The sequence below is a fragment of the Mustela putorius genome, unplaced genomic scaffold (genome assembly GCF_011764305.1).
Source record: "Mustela putorius furo isolate JIRA1106 unplaced genomic scaffold, ASM1176430v1.1 tig00000281_pilon_pilon_pilon, whole genome shotgun sequence".
NCBI lineage: Eukaryota > Metazoa > Chordata > Mammalia > Carnivora > Mustelidae > Mustela > Mustela putorius.
The window spans coordinates 30,569,592-30,594,126 of NW_025421343.1; the positions used below are offsets into that span (position 1 = coordinate 30,569,592).

General features: G+C 40.2%; 1 protein-coding gene across 1 annotated transcript in view; it reads right to left on the reverse strand.

The window, feature by feature from the left end:
- Positions 1–9,261: 9,261 nt before the first annotated feature.
- RAB10 (RAB10, member RAS oncogene family) overlaps positions 9,262–24,535 on the reverse strand; it is an 88,403-nt gene continuing 73,129 nt past the window's right edge. The window contains exons 3-6 of the mRNA XM_045079294.1: positions 22,932–23,070; positions 16,949–17,038; positions 16,323–16,424; positions 9,262–11,759 (exon numbers count right to left, since the gene is read on the reverse strand). Coding sequence (XP_044935229.1) covers positions 11,676–11,759; positions 16,323–16,424; positions 16,949–17,038; positions 22,932–23,070 — 415 coding nt within the window. The 3' untranslated portion in view covers positions 9,262–11,675. The remainder of the gene's footprint in view (positions 11,760–16,322; positions 16,425–16,948; positions 17,039–22,931; positions 23,071–24,535) is intronic.

The following is a 24,535-nucleotide window of genomic DNA, read 5'->3' on the forward strand; positions in this document are numbered from 1 at the left end:
GTACCTCCAAGGGACACGGTTGGTCGCTCTTTTCTCTTGAGCCAGGTTTTCCAGAGACCTTCCTAATCTTCTGCCTGGGTCCCTACGTCTGGAGGTCAAAAACCGGGGGAAGGGAGGGGAGAAGGCGGAGAGAATCTGAGGAAACCCATCATTCAAGAAGCGGCCGTTCACTGAACCCGCTGCTGTGGACCCCGTGCCTCACCCCACCTTTCCCTCCAGCTGCCTGGTGCCGTTGAGTGTGGAGCCCCTCTTGTTCCATTTCTGCAGCTCCTAAACCTTCAGGAGGGGTGGCAGTACCTCCTGGCTACGAGAGATGATCAGGTACACCCGGGGCACCCAGGATCTCTTACAGAGACTTCCTACTGGTCCCACGTTTGTCTACTGTCTCACACCTGCCATCTCAGTGGTACCTGGTGGCCCTACATCCTGGAACTCTTGGATTCAGGGCAAACCTGCTCACTTCTTATCGGCGCTCCTCTTGGAAAACGGTGAGCTTGTAACTTCCACTCTAGGAGATTCCCCTCCAGCTGTTGCCCATCTCCCGTTTTTAGAAGACTTAGGTTCAGTATTTGCATTAATAAATCTTTTAATTCTCACAGATTGCCTGCCTTTGAACATTTTATAGTATAGTTGACACAAAATGTTACATTAGTTTCAGAAGTACAACATGGTGATTCTGGAAATCTATACGTTATGCTATGCTCACCGCAGGTGCCGTAGCTCCCATCTGTCACCATGCAGCACTATGACAATGTTGTTGACTATATGCCCTAAGCTCTGCCTTTTATTCCCAAGACTTACCGTCTTGTAACTGGAAGCCTGTATCTCCCACTTAATTTTGCGTGGCTCTGCTTACCAGAAATCCTATAGGATGGGGCGCCTGGGTGGCTCAGTGGGTTAAGCCTCTGCCTTCCCCTCAGGTCATGATCTCGGGGTCCTGAAATCCAGCCTCTAATCAGGCTCTCTGCTCAGCGGAGAACCTGCTTCCCCCTCTCTGCCTGCTGCTCCGCCTACCTGTGATCTTTCTCTCAAATAAATAAAAATCTTAAAAAAAAAAAAAAAAATCCTACAGGATGGGATCTCCAGACTGACGGGCTCTAGGAAGTTTCTTGTGACCCAATGAAGACATGCAGTTCTCAGAAATGGTCACAAGGTGGCCCAGTGACTCCATATTTAATTTATAGATTTCCCCCAGCTACCGGGCCAACCCGGAAGAGTTAAAAGTGTTCGATCTTGGTTAATCCCGCAGAGGGGAAAGAGCGACGTAGGTATTTACGCTGAACTGAGGCTCGGAGTGCTTTCTAGCCCCGCTTCTAGAGAAAAGGGAATTGAGAGTCACAGGATTCAACCCATTTGTCCTGTATCCGGAACAGGCCCTAGGCTTGAATTTTAAAATTCTTATTCTTTTAAAAATCATATTCAAAGTTGCCTTCAAATTGTAATGCACCTGCGCGTGCATGAAGGCGGCAGGGGGCACCAGGAGGCCAGCGCAGCTCCGGCTCAGGGAGTGGAGCGAAAGAAACAGAAGGGAAGTCACCGCGTCACTTACCGCGCGCGTGTCCCGGACGCTTGCCGCGTGGGCAGCAGCGCACTTAGTGCCGTGGAAACACAAAGGGCACGAGGGTCCCTGCCCTCCAGAGTGTACACCCTGGGAAGGACATGAGCCTTCAGAAGACAACTACTGGCAACCAAGGAAGTCGGCAGTTACGCCCGGTGGAGACGTCGGTCAAAAGTGCTCTCGGCGGTGGGGAATGCCCTTGCTGGGGAGCCTGGGGCTGGCCTTGGAGTTGGAGTCGGACTCAGCCCTCCTCAAGCTGGGACTTGCGCACTAAGCATCGCCTGGGGCTTCGGTTAAAAGGCAGATTCTGATTCAGGAGGGCCGTCCGTGGGTGCCGAGACTCTGCGTTTCTAACAAGCTCCAAGGTGACTCCGCTGTGGCTCATCGGAACCAGCTCAAGGGTGTAGGCACTGGTTCATCAACAAAAAACCGCTCACACTCCAGTCTCAGCCCATAGTGCGTTAATCGGGCTGGGTGCAACCTTGGCGTTGGGTTTTTTTTGTTGTTGTTTTTGGTTTTTTTAAGATTTTATTTATCCATTGGACAGACAGTAGTAGCAAACACAAGTAGGCAAAGAGGCATGCAGAGAGAGAGGAGGAAGCAGGCTACCCGCTGAGCAGAGAGCCCGATGCGGGGCTTGATCCCAGGACCCTGGGATCATGACCTGAGCCAAAGGCAGAGGCTTTAACCCACTGAGCCACCCAGGCGCCCCTGGTGTTGGTATTTTTAAAGCGCTTCCCCGGTGATTCTGATGCGCGGTAAGGTTCGAACATCACCGGCGTGGGAACATGTGTCACCCCACCCAGCACCTGAAGCCCCCGCCGAGAATCAGAGCCCACCCCACGCTATGGAAGCGGCACGCAAGACTCTCTCAATGGGTCACTGACCATTCCCCCACCTCTGGGGCACGGGCATGCGCTCTGGGCGTCACCAACCAACTGAACCATCTTAGACATCGCAGCAAAAGCTACTGAAAGAAGCCGGGGCTGCGCGGTTCCGACCTTGGCAAGGAGTTTGGCATCGGTGGCAGCCACACTGTTCTCAGAGGCGGCAGAGACCATGGCTGGGGCACAACGTTCAGCCGCAGGAGCCGTCCGGCCTCAGTAGACCAATTCTGCTAAGCCTGATTTGAACAGTGGTCTTGACCGCACAGCCTCTGAAACTCGTCCTTTGGTCCTAGAGGTTGTGAGCTACCCAATGTAATATGAAACCCACACAGAGTCCTTTATGATTAAAGATAATACACCCTGTAAAACCCCTAACACCAATGTGCAGATGAATTAATTGTTATAAGGCAAACCCCCTTGTAAACATCCGCGCCAGATTTTGCTATCCCTGAATATCCCTCCATGTGCCCTTTACCACTTAAAAGATTTTATTATTTATTTATTATTTATTTATTTATTTAGGGGAGGAAGGACAGAGAGAACAAGAGACAATCTTTTTTTTTTTTTTTTTTTTTTAAGATTTTATTTATTTGTCAGAGCATGAGCAGAGCGAAGCAGTAGGCAGAGGGAGAAGCAGGCTCCCGGCTGAGCAAGAAGCCCCAGTTCTGGGACGAGATCCCAGAACCCTGAGATCATGACCAGAGAGAGCCAAAGGCAGGATCTGAGACAAAATCTTGAAGCAGGCTCTGTGCTGAGCCTGGAGCCAGATGCAGGGCTCGATCCCATGACCTCAGCAGAAACCAAGAGTGGGACACTTACCCAACTGAGCCACCCAGGAGCCCAATGCCCTACCATTTATAACTCCTCCCTCCCTGCTAAGAATATCCCTATTATGACTTTTAATCATTTCCTTAATTTTCTTTATATTCTCTGTAGTTCCCAAAATACACTGTAGTTTAGTTTTGCCTTTTTTTTTTTTTTTTTCAGTCTTTGATTCATTTGTAATCTCTCACTCTCCCTCCACTGAAATTTAATTGAAGAGACTGGCTCAGTTGTCCTGTCACATTTACCAGGCTGGAGTTTGCTGACTGATGTAGTTAGTTCATGATGTTCCTCTGTCCTCAGATTTCCTATAAATTGGTAGTTGGATCTAGACCGAAACTTTGATCTGACTGATGTTTGAGACTTTTTTTGGCACGGCCTCGTTGTGGGGAGTATTGTCAGTGGTCAGAGGTCCGCAGACGTTTGGCTGTCTCCATTTTGTTGGATCTCCCTTTGTGATGTTAGTCATTGACTATTTCTAAACCCATTACTTCATTAGCAACTACAAAACAGTGATATTCTATCATTTCTTCTTTCTTTGGTGGGATACTTCTACAGACACACTGCACTTTGTTTACTATTTATTGGGAAGAAAAACTTTCTCTATCCTCCTAGGTGCCGTGTTCCGAAGCTTGCAAATTAGACTGACAAAAGACAGATTAGTGGGAGAAAAGCAGATTTTTATCCACTATATCTGCGCGGTCACAGAAGATTGCATGTCTATTTTAGGGCTTATATGCCTTCTCAGAGAAGAGCAGAGAAGCACTTCTTACGCAGGGAGAGGAAGAAAGGGCACTTACATGACTTTTTGGCAGGATAAATGGACCTCCGGGAGGCCGGGAGGTAAAAGAGGCCTGTGGCTCTGTGTTTGGGTGTGGTACAAATCTCTCCAAGAGCTCAGAGTTGCTTCTCAGGGACAAGTGAGTTCATTCAGGAAGCTAAGCTCTTAAGCAGATAAGGGATTTCGAAATTCAGAAACCTTCAGTTCCAAATCATTTTTATGCCCTAGTGGCTTCTTCTGGCCCCCTCTACTCTTCAGTCAACCAGTGACCAGGAAGCTAAGTTCTGGATTCTTTTACTTACCAGGGAGGGTGTGGTGGGTAAGAGAGCTGTTGCCCAAGCGACTTCCGACAGTGACAGATGAGGAGTGTGTGTGCCTGCACGTGCACATTCCATCATTACGGACCCATAGGTTTATAAACGCTCTCTGGCCAGATTGGGTCTCTTCAAGTTGGCTCCCAACCCTACTGACACATCCTTAGATTTCCGGAACTTCTCTGTCTGATGTGACACACATGGACTCTTGACATTTCTTCACAAAGCTCTGGTTTCTTTTAGTGGGAAAAGGGAACTTCTTAGGGCTCAGACTGTTGCAGTCTTCCGAGTTCCTAGTAGACCTCTGCACTCACTTGCTGTTGGATTGTGCAAACCCCTGTGTCAGCCACTGCTCTAATACTGGCTTGCAGTGTTTTCGAGTACTTGCTGGTTATTTTGGTGTTTCTTCCAGATGCCCCGTTTCTTCCCTAGGCTTTCTTCTTCACAGACGTTATGAGGCAGCTCCTGTTTCTGTCAGAAGTTTGCCCCAACCTGCTTGTATTTGTGGAGTACCTTATAAAATACTTTTGCTGTATACACTGTTCATGGGTTTTCCCATCTTACTTGCTGTGTTTTTATGAAGGGATTTGTGGAAAATGAAGAATCAGGTCACTGCCACCACCTTCGTATAAAAATGCAACTTTAGGGGTGCCTGGGTGGCTCAGTGGGTTAAGGCCTCTGCCTTCGGCTCAGGTCATGATCCCAAGGTCCTGGAATTGGGCCCCACATCGGGCTCTCTGCTCAGCAGAGAGCCTGCTTCCTTTCCTCTCTCTGCCTGCCTCTCTGCCTACTTGTGATCTCTGTCTGCCAAATAAATAAATAAAATCTTTTTTAAAAAAATAAAATAAAAATGCAACTTTAACATCCTTTGAAGAAATGTCCTTTACTGTTTAAATAAGGCCAAGTTGGTTTTTACCATTTGCAGCTAAGAACTGCACAGAAGGGTATTAAGCCAAGGGATGGTAGAGACAATTTGTTGCCTGAACTGTTTTGAGGCCTACAAATAGCTAAGTCAATCTGTGTGGCACTTTGGGTGACAGTTAAGGCTGTACCACGGACTGGGGCCTGGAGAAGGTCCCCAACTGTTGCACTAGGTCAACTCATTGTTTTTATTTCCCTGGAAGCTTGGATGGTGACAAACCATGATCAAAGCAGGATACATCCTTGCTGTAGGCAACGGGGCCGCTGGACGTTCTCAAGCAGGACAGTGAGTGTTCAGAAGACGAACCTTCTGATGTGTCCAAGAGGGACAAGGGATATGAGGGGGACAGCAACACTAGGTGGCGAGTTAGGAAAGTAATGCTGTGGTCTACAAGAGAAGACCAAGTATCAAAATGAGAGCAGTGGGAATGTCAAGGGCAAGACAGGCCATAATGGAGAAAACTGAACAGTACTAGGTGACCACAAGGGAAACTCATCATCGGTTGAGGTCTCAAAGTTTGGTGATTAAAAACAAAAATAGTAATATCACCTCCCACATGAGTGACCTGGAGTTGAAACTGGAAAAGTGATCCCAATCCTAGGAATTTATTTTTCACATCATTCTCTTCAAACATTTATTTCTAAGGTAACACGTAAGGGGCCTGTGTTGAAGACGGATGGGATGTGTGCCTTGCCCATGCTTGGGTGTTCTCGAGGCCGCAGGGGTGTGGGAGGCACCACAGAAAAGAGCACAGCCTGGAGGCCTTCAGACCGGACTGGGTTTTCCCAGAGCGCTGGCTGGGCCAAGTCAGTGCCTTGCTCTCCCCGCAGTCCAGTGTGGCATCCGTCTTCAAAACTTGCCAGACCCATGGCTTCTGTAATTGCCGACATGACACTTAGGAGGCTTTGGTGGAATATTCCAAGCACTTCAGAAGAGGCCCGGGTGCAGAGCCTCTCCGCTGAGTCCGATCATTTTCAAAGCGATATCCATTCTGCCCCGGCACATCTGGACTCAAGTAAATGGACCTTTTCCACTTACCTCTACAACCCTGCGCTTCAAGCACTCACAGGAGAGAGCTCAATCTTAGACTGACTACGCTCTAGCTCCAGTCAAATGATGAGCTGCGATCATTTCAGAATCAAATGAGAATGGTAATTACCCTTTCTTGAAGAAGCAAATAAAACTATCTATAACAAGTCCTCTTACCAGAAAGCTGTAAGTCTACACTTCATTACTTCAGCTCCCTGCAGAAATGCCACCATGGACTTTCAATGTACTTTTGTTTTATGGAAATTCACAAAAATGATAGAGCAAAAGGACAAGCAAATTTATGCGTTTTATGAACTTGCATTGGAGACATCTTCACTTTGGAGGCCAATAAACCTTAATGGTAGAAATTTCTGAATTTTGTGCTAGATTTATTCTTAGCAACCACTCTCTTGAAGATGCAACAGGACTATACTTCTTTATTTCAGTGCTGGAAATCCCAGACCCAAATTCAGTGTCCCGGAAAAGCCTGAAGCCCTCAATCCCCCTAGAGTACTCTTAAGTCTTGTACCAAGTTATACTCTGCTAGTCATTTATTACAAACAATCTCAAATCCACCTAAGAATTTGGCATAAACTCTGCCTTCTTTCCCCTCCCCTGTATTTTGAGTTCTTCCACCATTACTCGTGGTAGTGATTAATTAACAACACAGGTGCCCCTTAAAGTCTTAGAAAGTCAATTAAGAGAAATGTAAAAAGCAACTGTCTGTTTACTTTCAGCCCAAAGATGGTTTGGAGTAGGAGGAAACATAAATTGGCAGGGTGGTAGGGGTGAAATATGGGTCTAAACTAAAAACAGTAGTTAAATGGTATAAGTACTTTCAAGGGCATGACTCTGTTAGAAGTGACCAAGGTCAGGCTCATTAGTTACATTAACTAGGTAAGACTACACTCTAGAATTCTTCCTGTTAGCGCTGGCACAGAGCCCATATTACCTTCATTAAAATATTTTTAACCAAACCTTAAGACCCTATTCTGAAAAACTGTGGTAAGGTGAAGGTAAAAACAATGAGCACTGGCTTCAGGCTTGGTTTCAAAATCTAACTCCAGCACCAATGGGATGTGCAACCTTAGCCAAAGTACTTAATCTGACACTGTTTATTTTGTAAATAAACGGTATTTTCTACACCGTCTCACCAGGTCATTGGGTACATAACCCAAAGAACATAGAAAAGTGTCCCAAGTACCTGGTGGGCTCCCTAGTAAGCAAAAAGTATTCTTTCCCTTTCACATGCTTGAACTTAAACCCTGCATTGCCCTTTGCCATCATTTTAGCCTGGTCCTATTAAAATCTCAATTAACCTACTAACTTCCTATGTGATTCCAGAACCTTCCAGTTCTTCCTCTTCCAACACATTTAGAACTGGTTTCCTCACACACACTGCTCTCATTACTCTGGAGGGCTCAACAGGATTCCCCCACTGCCCATCATCGTTCAGCTGGACTTCTGGTTTCTCACATAAGCAAAGCTGGTTTCACTTCTTCCCCTACCCATTAGCATTAGCCAATCTATTTACCTAAGAATCAGTTCATGTTCCTATTCCCTCAAAAAGCCAACCCAACTACTCCCATCAACTGAACTTGCTCTTAACTATTAATACAGTACTTAAAATCTGAATCACATCTAGTTGATTTTTTTTTAAAGAGTAAGCTCTATGCCCAACGCAGGGCTTAAACTCAGGATCCTGGGATCAAGAGCTACATGTTCTACTGACCCAGCCAGCCAGGCGCACCTTGTTGGCTCTTACATACGCTTAGCTAATGACTGGTTTTGCTTTCTAAACTAGATCGCAGATTTAAGGGCAGAGATCATGTTCTATTTTCCTATACCAGTCACAAAATGAGAATCATGGGCCTCGCCCTAGACACACAAAACAGTAAAAGTTGGGAGAGTGAATGGGGAAGCAGTAAAAGCACTCCAGGTGATTGCTATCAACACTGCAGGATGAGAAAACTTCCACATTCTCCTTTCCGCAGAGATAACCTTGTCAACAAATATTTATCTTTAGGGGTGCCTGGGTGGCTCAGTCATTAAGCGTCTGCCTTCAGCTCAGAGTCCAGAGTCCGGGACTGAGCCCCACATCAAGCTCCCTGCTCAGCAGGAGGCCTGCTTCTCCCTCGCTCACTCCCCCTGCTTGTGTTCCCTGTCAAATAAATAAAAGCTTTAAAAAATTTTTATCTCTATTGACTAATAATGTCCTCACATGGGATTAAGCTTTTCTTTATATAAAACAAAGCTGTTTTAATATAAAACTTTATATATGAAGTTTCTTTATATAAAACAAAGCTTTTGGGGCAAAGGGGTGGCTCAGTAGGTTAAGCCTCTGCCTTAGGCTCAGGTCATGATCCAGGGGGGTCCTGGAATCGAGCCCCTAATCGGGCTCCCTGCTCAGGGCGGGCGGGGGGGGGGGGAGTCTGGTTCTCCCTCTGCTCCCCATTCATGCTCTCTTTCAATCTCTCGCAAATAAATAAAATCTTTCCAAAAAAAGACAAAAAAAACAAACAAATCTGGAAATACTTTTTTCAGATAAGCGGATGGTCACTGCTAAAACAAGCATTCACCTCCGGGCTGGGAGCCTGCCTTGGGGCCCCAGGGTCATCAGCTGTGTTCAGAGCAGCTGGCCTTTGGCACATTCTAGCATTGTGGGCTGGGGAATGACTGACTGGTGTCTCTTTTGACACCCAGATGATTCTGCTTAGATTTCCATTTTTTATATAGTTTCTTACCAAAGATAGTTCTTGACACTGCTTTCTGTTTCCCCTATGCTGAGAAAGTTACTTCCCTTCTATTTCTGCTCCTCTAATGTCCAGCTTGCTATTTTGCATGGTCTTCAGAGGTGATCCTCCATCTTCAACTCCATAAATAAATGAAAACCAAGCCACACAGTTGGAAATCAAGTTTTGTTTTTATATGAACAGAAGTAGACCATCTAGAAATATTTCAGTTTATTTAAATTGTTAAGTAGAATATGAAACCGAATTTGTAGCTAGTACCAGAGAATGGACTTAACTGTTTGGTGTTTAATGAGAACAGCTTCTACACAGGATCCCAAGAGACTTACAGAAAAAGGGGCAAAGCCCTAATATTAAGCAAATAAAACTCATGTTTCAAACAGGTTATACAAAAATTGATTTATACTCCATTTCCCTTTTTTTTTGATATTTAGAAAGTGCAGATTTAACAAAAGGTAGCCATATCCTTTCTATGTACAATGCCGATTATAATTATGCAAACAAAACTGTCAGTCTTTTTTTTTTACCCAAAAATCCCAGTGTTTAGCTCTCAAACCTTAAGTCACTGAATTGAATAAGGATTAAAGAGGGTTAAAAATAAAAAAGCTATTGCCACATTCCAGACGGAGGAAAGCAACACGTACATTAAAATTAATCTAACAATAGTAGGTTTAACCTATAACTTTTCAAGAAGCTTAACATCATTTCATTATTATTTTTAGTGGAAAATTAGGGATTATTTGGCAATGCTGCTTTTACTAGTAAACAATGATAAAGTCAAGTGAAGGAAAAACCTAAGAACAACAACCAGTGAGGCATATAAAATTTTCAGGGCACTATCTGAAAAATTCATGGATGTTTACAGCAGATACGTCCCTATGCTGTTAATGTGAGCCAAGAGGGCATTAAAATGCTATCCACGACACACAGAGACTTTTCAATGGAAGCTGCTGTCCTAAACTCAGCCTCTGTGAGAAATGAATCATGCTATTCACAATTATTTCAACAAAGGTATCATCTTAGGATGCTAGCAGCGTAGCAAACTTAACTTACCCTATCCTGATGATAAGCCATGAAGCAAAACTAGGAAAATGAAGTGAAAAAAAGGACAAGGTTAGAGACAGCTGGAGATCTTATCTGTACACGAAAAGCCTTTTGTTGTCCTTTTCCCAAATCCATGGTAATACACATTTTCCAAAGGGATGTGAAGTCAGGACTTAAAATTAATAATATTCTAAAGTATTTCTAATCTTAAGGTAAAGACAACCTAACACTGAAAAAGTGTTCTTCAAAGGCCAAATCTCAGTATATTTGGCAAACATGTTAATAAATTTTACTCCTCCTTCCCACCATTTAAAACAAAACCAAAATCAAAAACAACCAAACCTTTACTGGGCTACCAAGCTGCTAGAGGAGTTGCCAGAATGGAGACTACTCAAATTTCGGTTACGAGATTTATTCTAGGAAAGTGAACAGGCTATACACCTAATTAGAAAGACAAACCACAACACCCTCCAAACACTAGTGCATGCAATTAACTCTTCCATTTCATAAACTCAGTGGATAGAAAGGGAACAAAGAGGGAAGGAGAAGAGCATGAAGTAAAAGAGCGAATGGAGGAATCTGGGGCCGAAGTTTGAGGAGAGAGAGAAAATGAGGGGAAGACGTTTGATAGTAGGAGGCAGTTAGAATTTATCTTTCAGTTTACTTAGCGAGTTAAGTCAGTACTTTATGTTAAACTTGAAAAACCTACTAGTTTGCCCCTTTCGTTTTTAAATAACTCATACCATTGGGTGGTGGGGGAGGGAGAAGCAAAGAAAGCAGCATGCAGGCAGAGAGACACAAGGAAAAAGTGGCCCAAGAGAAGAACTGGTGGCAGGAATAGTTTTAAATATCAAGGCCACTTAAAATTAAGACTCAGCAAACCAAAGCTATCATTTCTGCATTACCCTTTGTCCTCAAGTAACTACTTTGAAAATTACAGCCAAGCAAACCACAAACATTTTAATGGTTTATGTCTGGATGATATGTATGTCTCCTGCACATGCTTCCACCAAAACAAACAAACAAACAAAGGAAAAAACCAAAGAAATTCCTTTCCACATAAGGCACAGGACAAAATTAATCCCATTTACATATTCAAGGCGAAAATGAGTGTTTTCCTGGCTTTTGTTTCTTTTGCTATCACATGTCTATAGATTATAGGGACTCAAGCACATTATCCAGGACAGAAAATTCCACTGTTGTACAAAATAAAATTGTTAATTCTAACTTTTATTCTTATACAATTTGCAGAATAAAGTTGAAATGATTGCTATAGGTTTTAATGTTGATAAGAAGAACTGGACTATAATACAACTGAAATGCAGTGGTGAGCTGAGCAAGTACATTTAAAAATGAAGTCACAGACATGATTTTTCTATACATTTTCTTGTTTGAAGAAAATTATAAAGTCAGCAAGCAGTCACGGATGAAAGAACAAATGAAACGGGGGGACTGGAGAGTTAAGATGAGGAACAAAAATATCTGTTTAGAGTTAAAAATGGACAGAGTGGTTTATTTTGCAGCAAGAGGAGAAACAGGGCGGTGGATGGCAACTGACGGGAGGACGCTCAGCAACATTTGCTCTTCCAGCCTGTCACGCCGCCTCCACTGCTGATATCTACATTTTCACTGTTGGGCTCTTTTACAGGGGTCTGGAACAAACACACAAGGAAAGCAACCCATGAAAAGCACTGCTATGGCGAAATCAAGATTCAGCAGAAATATTCTCATAAAGGCAACAAAAAGTAACTCCAGTCACACAGGTAGGTTCTCTCTCCCATGCAAAGTAAAGATCTGGAAGCTTTGTTTTCCATCTACATTTTGCCTGCTGACTCCAAGCTGTGAAATGTCTAGAGGCCTCTAGGCATCCCTTGAATAAAGCTTCCAGTATCTTTTCTGCTCTCCCTTGCTATCACTTAGCCCTGACCCCCAGGGGTCTAGTATCTAGTACTTAAAAAGCATTATCAAAAGGTATCTGTATAAAACCAATGTCAGGTCAAGTCTAACCCCAGAGAAGTGAAACTGCCCTTTCTGTCTAGTTACTTGCCTTCTGAGACTGAAGTTTGTAACGCTCTGTCACAGATTTAAAAAGGCAAGCTCAACAGTGATATGCCAACATTAAGTGGAAGAAAAAGGGTAGGGCACAATGTAAATTGTGTAATTCATGGTAAAAATGGATATAGAAAAAAAAATCAAAAGGAGAGACACCAAATGTTAACAGCAGAAAACCCTTAGATGGTGGGTTTACGAGTGATTTTATTTTTTTCTATGAACAATCCTGTATTTCCCCAGTAACCTAAATATTACTTTTAAAATCAAAAGAATATACTATTTTCAATGGATAACCCATATGGTATATAGGAAAGGAACTTTTTTTTTTTTTTTTAAACCACTTACATTCAGTGAAGTATACAAATCTTAATTGTGCTTGATGGATTTAGAGTATATAAAGTGAAACTATCAGATCAAACATAGAACATAATACCCTGGGAGGCTCCCCTGTGTCCCTTTCCAGCCAGTACTACCCTCCTAAAGGTAAATAGTACTCTCATTTTGGTCACCAGAGAGTAGTTTCTTTTTCTCTTCTTGACCTTCAAATACATGGAACCATGTTTTATGTCTTCTTTTATGTATTATTCCCTTTACTCAGTATCAATCTGTGAAATTCATCCAGGCTGTTGTGTTAACAGTGGGTCACCAAAAATAAAATTTTAAAAGCTAAGATGTAACTGGGAATGTATTCTCTCAATGAAACAAGATAAAGTTAAGGTAACCCAGGGGGGAACAACTTAAAATATTTTAGAAACTCACATAGCTCAAGAGAAGTCCTACTTAACTCATATGGGTGAAATTTCAACTTGCACTTTGAGCTCACCTACCTTCCCGCACTGCCTGATGGGATTCTTTTCCTTACTGCATGTTAACACTGTAAGTTTTGCATTAAAAAAACTTTGGGTTTTCCTGAGCAACCAACTTTATTCCTACTGCAGATCTTGAGAAAAATAACAGAAGAGAAAGAGCCCCTCAGCATCTATCCCACAGCAAAAGAATATGGTTACCAGGAAACAGTCCTCCTCTGGTAACTTCTAGGTGTGGGTCAGTTCAAAGTACATGGATGTTGAGGGGAAAAAAAAAAAAAAAGAAAAGGGTACTTGTAACCAGGGAGGTCACTATATTCCTTAACACCTCACTGTCTATCCTTCTACAATTTAACTTAGATCCTTGAAAGAGACTCTCTGAAAAAATGAATTCTCCCATGCAAAGTAAAACATTTTAAAGCCAAAGTATTAATCAAGTTTATTTCAATATAAATATAAGCCATAGCTAAGAATAAGAAAAGGGCCAATAACTAAAAAAATAAGCAAAGGAATAAAACAAGTTTACAGAAAAGAAAATACAAAAGTGGTTCTTAAAACTATCTTTAAAAATGCTCACCATTTTTAAAGAGCTGCAAATTAAATCTACTTTTTTTTTTTAACCTGTCAGGTTGGGAAAGATCTGAAAGTCTTAGAATCAATTACGTGGCCAGAGTGTGAGGAAACAGACATTCTCATCCACTGCTAGTAGGAATGTAAATGGGTAAAACCCTCATGCCAGCATGTGGCAAGATGTATCAGAATAAAAATGTACATACATGCTCTTTGGCCACTTCTAGGAATCTGTCCTTCATATATTTGCACATAATCCTATGATTGCAAAATGATTTAAATATAAGATTATTCACTGCAGTGCAATTTATGAGATCATAAGGCTAAAACTCACCTGCATGTTCCTCACTGAGAAAAAGGGTTTAATTATGACACATCTACTCATAGGAGTAGCATTCAATTATTTAAAAAGTGGAATTATTTTACTTTACAAACAGAGTACAGCAAGTTGCCTTATCTGTTTTTAAAGAAGTTGGTGGGAATAAAAATATATATTTATATTTACTTGTATATTAAAAATTAAGAGCTTAGTTAATTACACTGGTTACCTGTGGGGAATGAATGAGGAGTTGGGGGAATGTGGTGGGAAACTTCTCTGCACTTGCACTCTCTCTATTTTAAAGGTTTGAACCATGAGAATGAATTACCTATTCAAATAATTAAGTTAAAAATGTTTTGAATTGCTTTCATTCTAAAGTTAAATTTTCTTTTACTAAGTCAGGAGAGAAATCATGGCACAGGAAGCTGCTGGTCAGGAAACACTCCTGTATTTCCCACTGTTTGCTGTTTAACTTCTAATTTTACCACATCAAAAAGTTTATGTATGTGTATTGAGAAAAAAATGGGATCCCACATTGGGGCATGCCTACATGGGGAAGACGCAGACCAGACTGAGATCTTTATCAGTGAATGCGTACTTTTTAACCTTTAATATGGTAACAAGGAAGATCTGTCATATCTGGAAGCAAATTTTAAGACTATATAAGCATCCTTTTTTTTAAATGCCAAGATTAGTGAAAAAAAATCAAGGGATACAGTGTGGACAGAAAAAAAAATCAAAAACAACGGAGAAAACAAAAAAATCCAGAAAGAGAAAAAACACAAGAGACAAGGGGATTTCAACAAGTGTTGTGGTAAATTCTGTGGGTACTGGAATAATCTTTCACTGTGACCTACCAAACTCTGAAATACAAAGTATTCCATTAATTAAAAGAGCATTTTTCTATTCTTGTTATTCCCTTCATTTAATTAAAAATATGAACGTTTTTCCTTGTCCATCTAGTACTTTACTTTTCTATGCTTCGATTTTTATTTTTCACAGGAATATTTTCAAATATAAAAATATAAAAATTCCTCAAGACTTTCCAAGGGGTTTTACCTTTACATACTGTGAAGAATATTTTAAAATTTTTACGTTTTTTTCTTTTTTAACTAAAAAGATACGCTAAGTTTTCTAAACAAAACTATATAAATGTCAGAGTCACTGAGTAATTCCGTTCTATGTCTCCTCCTTACCTCCGTCACCCACTTGGAATACTCACTATTTACATTTGACATAGATCCTTCCAGATCTTTATTTGCTGGACATAACCAAACACATGTGTGCACATGTTAATACACGTGTGTTTGGTACCATACATAATTTAAAAAAGAAGATCAGACTACACGTATTACATCCTAACTTGCTTTTTATTACTCAATATATTATAGATACCGGGATGCTGGCAGACATGGAAGGGTACAACTTTTGTAGTCACTGTGAATAGCAGTATAACTGATGACTTTTTTCTGGTTTGAACACACACTTAGAGTTAGCGGATGACTACATTTCACTATAAAAAATGAAGTTTGATTTCTCTGAAATATCACTAGATTTATATTTGAGATACCATCTCTATTACAGCGTATATTTTACAGATACATGTATTTTTTAATTTGGGGACTGGTTTTTGAAAAAATACTGTTATTTCAATTATAAAAATAGAAAGGTTGCCAGAAGCAAATAATTTTCTCCTATACAATAACTGCTTCTCCATTAGGAGTTGTGTCAGATTTTTTCTGTTTTTATGTGCATTTAAAGATACCATCGACTGAGTGGACAACTCAGGATTTAGAACCAAATCTGGATATTATATCTACTCATTTGAGGAGAACTACGAAAATCAATTCCCAATTTTGCTACAAGCAACTCATATAGGTAAGTATGGGGATTCCCAAGTTAAATTCAGAAAACTAACCCTGAAGTAAAATGAATTCCCTGGGACCATATTTTAGCAATTTTTAAAATATCACAGAGTGAAATGATTGGCTAAATGAAAAATAGGGATGGATTTATTGCATTTATTCACTATATAATATAGACAGGTTCTTTACTGGCATATCTGAGAAATGACTACATAGATAGAAGAAAGTGATTCTGTAGCAGTAACTATTATCTTAAATTTTAAGAAATTATCTATGGAAATACAAAGAATGTCTAAGAGAAGTGAGTCCAAAAGTAAACAGAAGAGCCACAAGAGCAGAGACCCGACAAAAAGCTGAAAAAAAGGAGAATGCAACTGGGGACCTGTGTGGGGACCTGTGTGGGAGCTCAGGACAGTGTTACCACTGACCAGATGTTCCAGATTTCTAATGGCTCACTGCTTCCCCAAGTCCCTACTCCACTTTAGGAGGGTGAGATACTGGTGATGAGTAAACATTTAGGAATAATACCACCCAAATCTAATTTTTATATGTTAATCCAGTACTTCAAAAAAGAATTGTGACACTGGGCACATTGGATCTTACCTTTCGAAGGATATCTTCAGCTAATGTGAGGAAAGCCTTTTCGATGTTTATATTCGCTTTTGCACTAGTCTCAAAAAATCTAATACCATGCTCCCTTGCAATCTAAAATAGAAGCAAAATGTCATCATAAAATTATCAAGCACAGGGTGCCAATTGTTGACTTTAGCATCCTGGAGGAAATAATATTATTCTAAAGGCACAGTCCCTACTAGGTTATATAAAGCAAAGTACTTCAATGGGTCACAATTCAAATGGTCAAGTTCTTTCAAAAATAAATAAGCAAACAAAAGTAATAATAAAAGAATCCTCTCCTCACTTCAGGAGTTTATGTCAAATACTCTAAGTGAGGTGCTTAAAGTCTTAAATTACAAAACTGGGGATCACTGATTTGTTATTTTTCCTCTTTGTAGTTTAAATACAGCTAAAGGTACTACTACCAAAGGTCTGATTCTCCTACACCTGTTAGATAGGCACTGAAAAAACTCACTCACATGATAACTTGTTTCCCACAGCACTTCTAAAACAATGTGAAGAGCTCAGCACATTCATTACCACTACTAACAATCAAATGTCATGCCATCTTCACAAAGAAAGGACAGTGTATTAGTTTCATTCATAGCTTTTACCTGTTCTCCTTTTCCTTTAGGTACAACTCTTTTATCATCCATATCACATTTGTTTCCTAGTAACATTCTTTCCACATCTTCATTGGCATGCTACAATGGAAGGGAGATTTAATTGACATTTTATCATGACTTATAGCTTAATATTCTCTAAAAATGGCTTTATTATTCTCAATTTTCAGTGTTATTTTTATAATCTGGAAGTTTTATACCATCACCCTGAAATCACCCCATGCAAAAAGCTTATACAAACTCGCAAATTACTTAGGAAAAAAAACACAATTCCTAAGACATAACACTGTCAAATATTATCTTACCCCAACACGAGGCTGTCTAGTTTCTAGATATTCTCATCAAAACTGGAAGATACGGGCAAAAGACCTGAAACAGCAATCTCTTAGGCATAATCGAAATCCAAGCTGGACCATGAGTTCAGATCATGAGTATTACCCTACAGAAGCCTGAATCAAAAATTCTAGAGTTTAAAAAAAAAAAAAAAATTCTACAGAGCTCTTAAAATCTCAAGAGGCTATACTGCTAGGGCACAGGAAGATCCCATGCAGAATAATTAGTTAAAAATAAATGTTTGCCCCACTGAAATCCTAACAACATCATCTGCACAAATAGAAAAATCCCTCCCTAAAATTCATTTATAGCTTTGAGGGACCCTGAACAGTAAAAAACGATCTTGAAAAAGAAGTACAAAGTTAAAAGATTCATACTTATTTCCTGATTTCAAAACTTACTACAAAGCTGCAATAATCAAAACAGTGTGCTACTGGCATAAAGACATATACATGAATACACCGCATACAGAGCCAAGAAATAATCCCTTGCATGTATGATCAAATGATTTTCAACAAGAGGGCCAAGTCCATTCAATGGAGGAAAGACTAGTCTTTTCAAAAAATGGGTGCTGGGGGTGCCTGGGTGGCTCAGTGGGTTAAGCGGCTGCCTTTGGCTCAGGTCATGATCCCAGGATCCTGGGATCCAGCCTCACATCAGGCTCCCAGCGCAGTGGAGAGCTTACTGCTTACTGCTCTGTCTACTTGCACTCTCTCTATATCAAACTGTCAAATAAGTAAAAATCTTTAAATAAATAAATAAATAAAAGTGGTATTGGGCATACCAGATTTTAACATGGGAAAGAATGAAGCTGGACTCTTAACTTACCACCATATAAAAAAATGAACTCAAAATGGATAAAAAGCCTAAATATAAGACTTAAAACTAAAAAACTCAGAAAATACAGGAGAAAAATTTTATGACATCCAATTTGGCAATGGTATCTTGGATATGATACCAAAAAGTACAGGCAACAAAAGAAAAAAAGGCAAATTATACTTCATCAAAATTAAAAAACTTTTATGTGTCAAAGGTCACCATCAGAGTGAAAAGACAACCAACCCCTGGAATAAGAAAAATCATCCATCTTTGGCCCAACACTCCTTTCCCTGAATGTCTCTAAGCCAAGGTAGTTAAATTCTCTAGAGAACAAAGTACTTTGAGATTTGTCTTAGATTTGAATCGATTACATTCTTTCCACTAGCCCTATCCTTTTCTGAGTATCTTTTACTCACTCATTTCTTCAGATCTCAGCTTAAAAGTCATTCCTCATATCAAAATCTGTTTGACTATTCTGGGTCCCATGCCTGCACCTCCATATGAATTTTAAGATCAGCCTGTCAATTTCTCCCAGCCACGCCCTCACCTCCCCCACAAGCCCCAAGCCAGCAGCTGGGATTTTAATAGGATTACACTGAAACTGCAGATCACTTTGGCTAATGCTGCCATTTTAAAAATATGAAAACTTCAATTAATAAACATGGGATGTCTTTTCAATTACATTGATCTTTAATGTCTTTTGACATTTTGTGGTTATTAGTATGTAAGTTCTGAATATCTTTGGCTAAATTTTTCATAACTAGTTTTTCTTCTTTTTGATGCTACTGCAAATGGAAAATATATATACACACACACACACACACACACAATTTTAAAAAAGAAATTGTTTATTTGACAGAGAGACAGCAAGAGAAAGAATACAAGGAGGGGGAGTGGGAGAGGGAGAAGCAGGCTTCCCGCTGAGCAAGGAGCCTGATGCAGGGCTCGATCCCAGGATACTGGGATCATGACTTGAGCTGAAGGCAGCTGCTTAACGACTGAGCCACCCAGGCGCCCCTGGAACTTTTTCTTAATTTCATTTTTTGATTATTTGCTGCTAGTGTATAGAAATACAAGTGATTGGGGTGCCTGGGTGGCTCAGTGGGTTAAAGCCTCTGCCTTCGGCTCAGGTCATGATCCCAGGGTCCTGGGATCGAGCCCCGCATCGGGCTCTCTGCTCAGTGGGGAGCCTGCTTCCTTTCCTCCTCTCTCTCTGCCTGCCTCTCTGCCTACTTGTGATCTGTCTGTCAAATAAATAAATAAAAAAATATTAAAAAAAAAAAAAAGAAATACAAGTGATTTATGTGTATTGATCTTGTATCCTCCAAGTTTACTGAACTTGTTCACCAGTTCTAACAGTTTTTTTTTGTGTGTGTGTGTATGTTCCTTAGATTTTTTTTTCTCTCTCTCTCTCTCTATTTTTTTTTAAGATTTTATTTCTTTGACGGGGTGCCTGGGTGGCTTAGTCAGTTAAGCATCTGTCTTCAGCTCAGGTCATGATCCCAGAGTCCTGGGATTAAGCCCCAGATTGGGGTCCCTACTCAGTGGGGAATGTGCTTCTCCTTCTCTCTCTGCATGCTACTCCCCCTACTTGTGCTAATAAATAAATAAGATCTTAAAAGAAAGATTTTATTGAGGGGTGTGGCAAAGAGCACAAGCAGGGGGTCGGGCAGAGGAAAGCAGGCTCCCGCCAAGCTGGAAGCCACCCAATGTGGGGCTTGATCCTAGGACCCCATGATCTTGACCTAAACCATAGGCAGATGTTTAATCAACCAAGCCACCCAGGAACCACTCCTTAGGATTTTCTATATACAAAATCTCATTATTTACAAATACAGTTTTCCCTCTCAATCTGGGTTTCCTCCTTTTCTTTGCCTAAATGCCCTGGCTAGAACTTCTACTAAAATTCTGAACAGTAATGGCATACTTCTCATTTTCTTGATCACAGAGACAGGTATGCTTGTTAGCTGTAGGATTTTCACAGATGTCCTTTGCTAGGCTAAGGATGTTCTATTTCTAGTTTGAAAGGGTGTTGGGTTTGTCAAAATTTTTCCTGTGTCTGATGGCAAGATCATACAGTTTCTATCTTTTATCAAGATGGTGTATTACACAGGGTGCCTGGGGCGGCTCAGTTGGTTAAGTGTCTGCCTTCAGCTCAGGTCACGATCCCAGCGTCCTGGGATGGAGCCCCAAGTCGGGCTCCCTGCTCAGCAGGAAGTCTGCTTCTCCCTCTTCCTTTGCCTGCTTGTGCTTATGTACACACTCTCTGTCAAATTAATACATAAAATATTCAATTAAAAAAAACCATGTATTACAGGGATGCCTGGATGGCTCAGTTGGTTAAGTGTCTGCCTTTCACTCTGGTTGGATCTCAGCAGCCTGGGATCCAGCCCCGACTCAAGCTCCCCACCCAGCAAGGAGTCTGCTTCTCCCCTCTCCCTCTCCCCTTCCCCACTTGGGTCATTCTCCCTCTCTCAAATAAATAAATAAAATCTAAAAAAAAAAAAAAAAAAACATTAAAAGATGGTGTATTACACTGATTGATTTTATATTGAACTACCCTTGCATTCCTAGGTAAATTCCTCTTGATCAACAATATATAATCCTTTTAAAATGTTGCTGGATTAATTTGGCTTTTTTTCATTTTGTTCAAGCTTTAACTTCAAAAACAAAGTGAAAATTAGGCAACACCAATCTCTTGTATGCCAGAAAAACACATTTTCTTTCTTTTTTTTTTTTTAAGATTTTATTTATTTATTTGACAGATCACAAGTAGGCAGAGAGGCAGGCAGAGAGGCGTGAGGGAAGCAGGCTCCCCCCTGCTGAGAAAAGGTCAGACGTGGGGCTTGATCCCAGGACCAAGATCATGACCTGAGTCAAAGGCTTAACCCACTGAGCCACCCAGGCACCCCACATATTTTCTTTTTAGTGGCTGAGTTTTATGTATCTTAATTCTCATGTTGGGAAACTAAAGCCACCCACCTATGACGTGCATAAGGCTGTAACAGAAATAAAGAACGAATTTGGCCTTGGTGCCCTGGCACAGTACTCCTAATTTCCTGAGTGAAAGACTGTCTTTTGTTGTTTGTAACAGAGCCCTTTCTACCTACCTAAGTTTATGCTAATGAAGAACTTGGGCAGAGTGGTGGCCTATAGAGTTTCACAATGGAAATCAGTCACTAGAAAATCCAAACATGTGATTAAAGAATTGAAACTTTCAAGGGGCACCTGGGTGGCTCAGATTGTTAAGGATCTGCCTTTGGCTCAAGTCATGATCTCCAGGTCCTGGGATCAAGCCCAACGTCAGGCTTCCTGCTCAGAGGGGAGTCTGCTTCTCCTACCCCTGCTTGTGATCTCTTGCTCACTCTCTTTCTCTACCCCACCTCAAATAAAAAATAAAAAAAGATTTGGAACTTTCAGCCACTCCCCTACCTCCCATGAGGTAAAGAGGGCTAGAGATGAAGTTAAATCACCAGAGGCCAATGATTTAACTAACCATACATATGCAGTAAAACCTGAATCAAAACTCCGAAACAATGAAGTTAGGGGACCTCTTCCAGGTTGGTGAACATATCAAAATGCCCAGAGGGTGATTATGTCTAGAGATGGCATGGAAGTTCTGTGTTCCCCAACCCCCATACCTTCCCTGTACATCTCTTCCATTTAGCTGTTCCTGCATCCTTTATAATAAAATTATAAATGTAAATAAAACACTTTCCTGAGTTCTAGGAGTCATTACAGCCAACAACTGAACCTGAAAGTCCTGGGGGCCCTGGGACCCCCTCAAATTTGTAGCGAAGTCAGAGAGAAGTGAAGGTAACTGAAGGGAACCAGGACTTAACATCTGAAGGAAGGGCAGTCCTTCAACTTGGGAGAGTCTGACACTAAGGTTGGGCAGTTAGCATCAGAATAGGACTGAATTGTAGGACATCCAGTACATGTCAGAGAATTTGGAAAACTGCTGTTGTTGAAACAACAATGCACAGTCTATCAATTGCTCCTACTACATGTGCTACTTAGCTGAATCATAAAATAAAGGCTAAGGAAATCCAAAATGGCGCCTTGTTTAAAAAAATCTGTATATTATTAACTGATTATTAGATATTAACAGGCTTCTCTTTGAAGATTTATTGCAGTGACGGAAAAGTCAGTAATAAGCTGTCAAGACTGCTACCACTGAGATATCATTATCTTGCATCTAATACTTGGTCTTCTAGCCAAAAGTGCTTTAAGGAGTTAGTTAGTCTTAAGGAAATCAATGCCCAGAAGGCTGCAATAAGACATGAAAAATAATTTCAACAAGAAGCCACCTATACTGCAGAACAGAAAAAGACTGGCTTTGACACATATATTTTACCTTATAAAAACTGACATCTTCTCAGGCAATGATACAACACTATTTTCGTTAGGTTTTTACCACATTACTACTCTGTATCTTTCAAAATTTCTAGAAGTAATATAACGTTTCTGTTGTTTTAAATTACTACTGAAAAATTTAGTAATTTATTCATTCAATAAAAATTCATTGAGAAAGAATTTGTTTACAGAGAGGTGTGTAAAACCACTAGTAGCTTCTACATGGGGCCATCTTTAAAAGATGGATGTATAAAGTTTTTGGGTAAGTTAGTAATTGCCTTGGATGGGGTTCTAGATAGACTTACCCACATATTTAAGAGAAAGGCAGATTAACATTAACCTTTAAGAAGTAGAAATAACACAGTAATAATGATAGTACATTATACCCTAAACATCCTTTAGAATTATTCTTAACTAAACTCAAAAATGTGTCTTTATAAAGAGTTTATACAATTTCTAGTCTTACCTCATCTATGTTTCTAAGCCATTTGCTGATGTTTTCAAAACTTTTACCATTGGTGATGTCATATACTAGCATGATACCCATTGCTCCTCTGTAGTAGGAGGTTGTGATGGTATGAAATCGTTCCTGGCCTGCCGTATCCCTGAAATAAACAGCAATAATTTATATTGAGCATTTTGATATTACGACATTCTAGATAAATGAAGGGCAAAACAGTCAAATGGTTTGGTAAGATTAACATTAAATCCACTATACACTACAAAGCAAAACAGTACCATCACCCATTTAATTCTTAAATGGTAAATAATTATAGTTTATTCATAAGAATATATATATGTGTGTGTAACTTTTTTTAGTCAAAGGAAATTCATGACTACCTATAGTGGGTGAAAATCTGGAAGGGAAAACCACAGAAAAATGACACAGAAAAGTCTTGGCAGTTATTTTAGAATGAACACCAGCAAGTGTGATAAAAACTCTTAAAATTCATTTTATTCAGTGATCATGTTCTATAACATATCACAAAAGTCTGCGGAATGTTTAGAACATTAAAGGATTAAGCCATAGTACAGCTACATTTACCTTTAGGATCACTTACAAAATGTTGTAAAGATAACCTCATTTTTAGGTAACAAGATGGAAATATGTAAATAGTATTTTTTTAATTTCTTCATGCCAAAGATCTAAGATAGAGATTTTGCTCCTGTAATTTCCCCCTTGTTTGCATCACTAATTTCGTCCTTTTATGAATCATTCTCATCAGGATACATACATGTTTTAGTATCCCCTATTCTAAAAGAGCAAAATTAAAACAAAAAAATCCCATTCTCAACACTATACCCCTCCAACTAACATCCCATTTCTATGTTCACCTCCCCAGCAAGCTTTCTTTTTTAAAACTTTATTTTAAAATAATTATAGCCTCACAGGAAGCTACAAAAATAGTACAAAGTCTTTGTATCCTTCACCCAGTTCTCCCCAATGGTAACATCTTACACCATCTTACAAAAGCAAAACCAGGAAATTTACATTGGTACAATCGAGGAACTTATTTAAAGTCTACTTTTTTTTTTAAACGTACATTTGTATGTGTTTGTGGGTACACACGCACACATGTATGTAGTTCTCTGCAATTTTATCAGATGTACTGGCCTGTATAATAACCACCACAAACACGATAGAAAACTCATCTTCTTTAGTCCCTATACCCTGGTCAATAATCTGTTCTCCACATCTATGATTTTGCCATTTTCAGAATGCTATATAATGGAATCATGTTATATTCTATACAACCTTTTGAAATGGTCATCTTTCACTTCTTTCACCATGACTTCCTGAGATCCATCAAAGTTGCTGCACCTAATACTAGTCTGTTCCATTTTATTGCTGAATAGTATTCCATTGTATGGACATACCACAATCTGTTTATTCACTCACCTGTGGAAAGAGACTGGATTGTTTCCAGTTTTTGGCCATCACAAATAAAGTTGCTATGAATATTTATGTACAAGTTCCTGTGTGTACCTAAGTTTTCATTTCTTCTGGATGAATACCCAGGAATCTTACTGCTGACCCACATGGTATGTTTACATTTATAAGAAACCAGG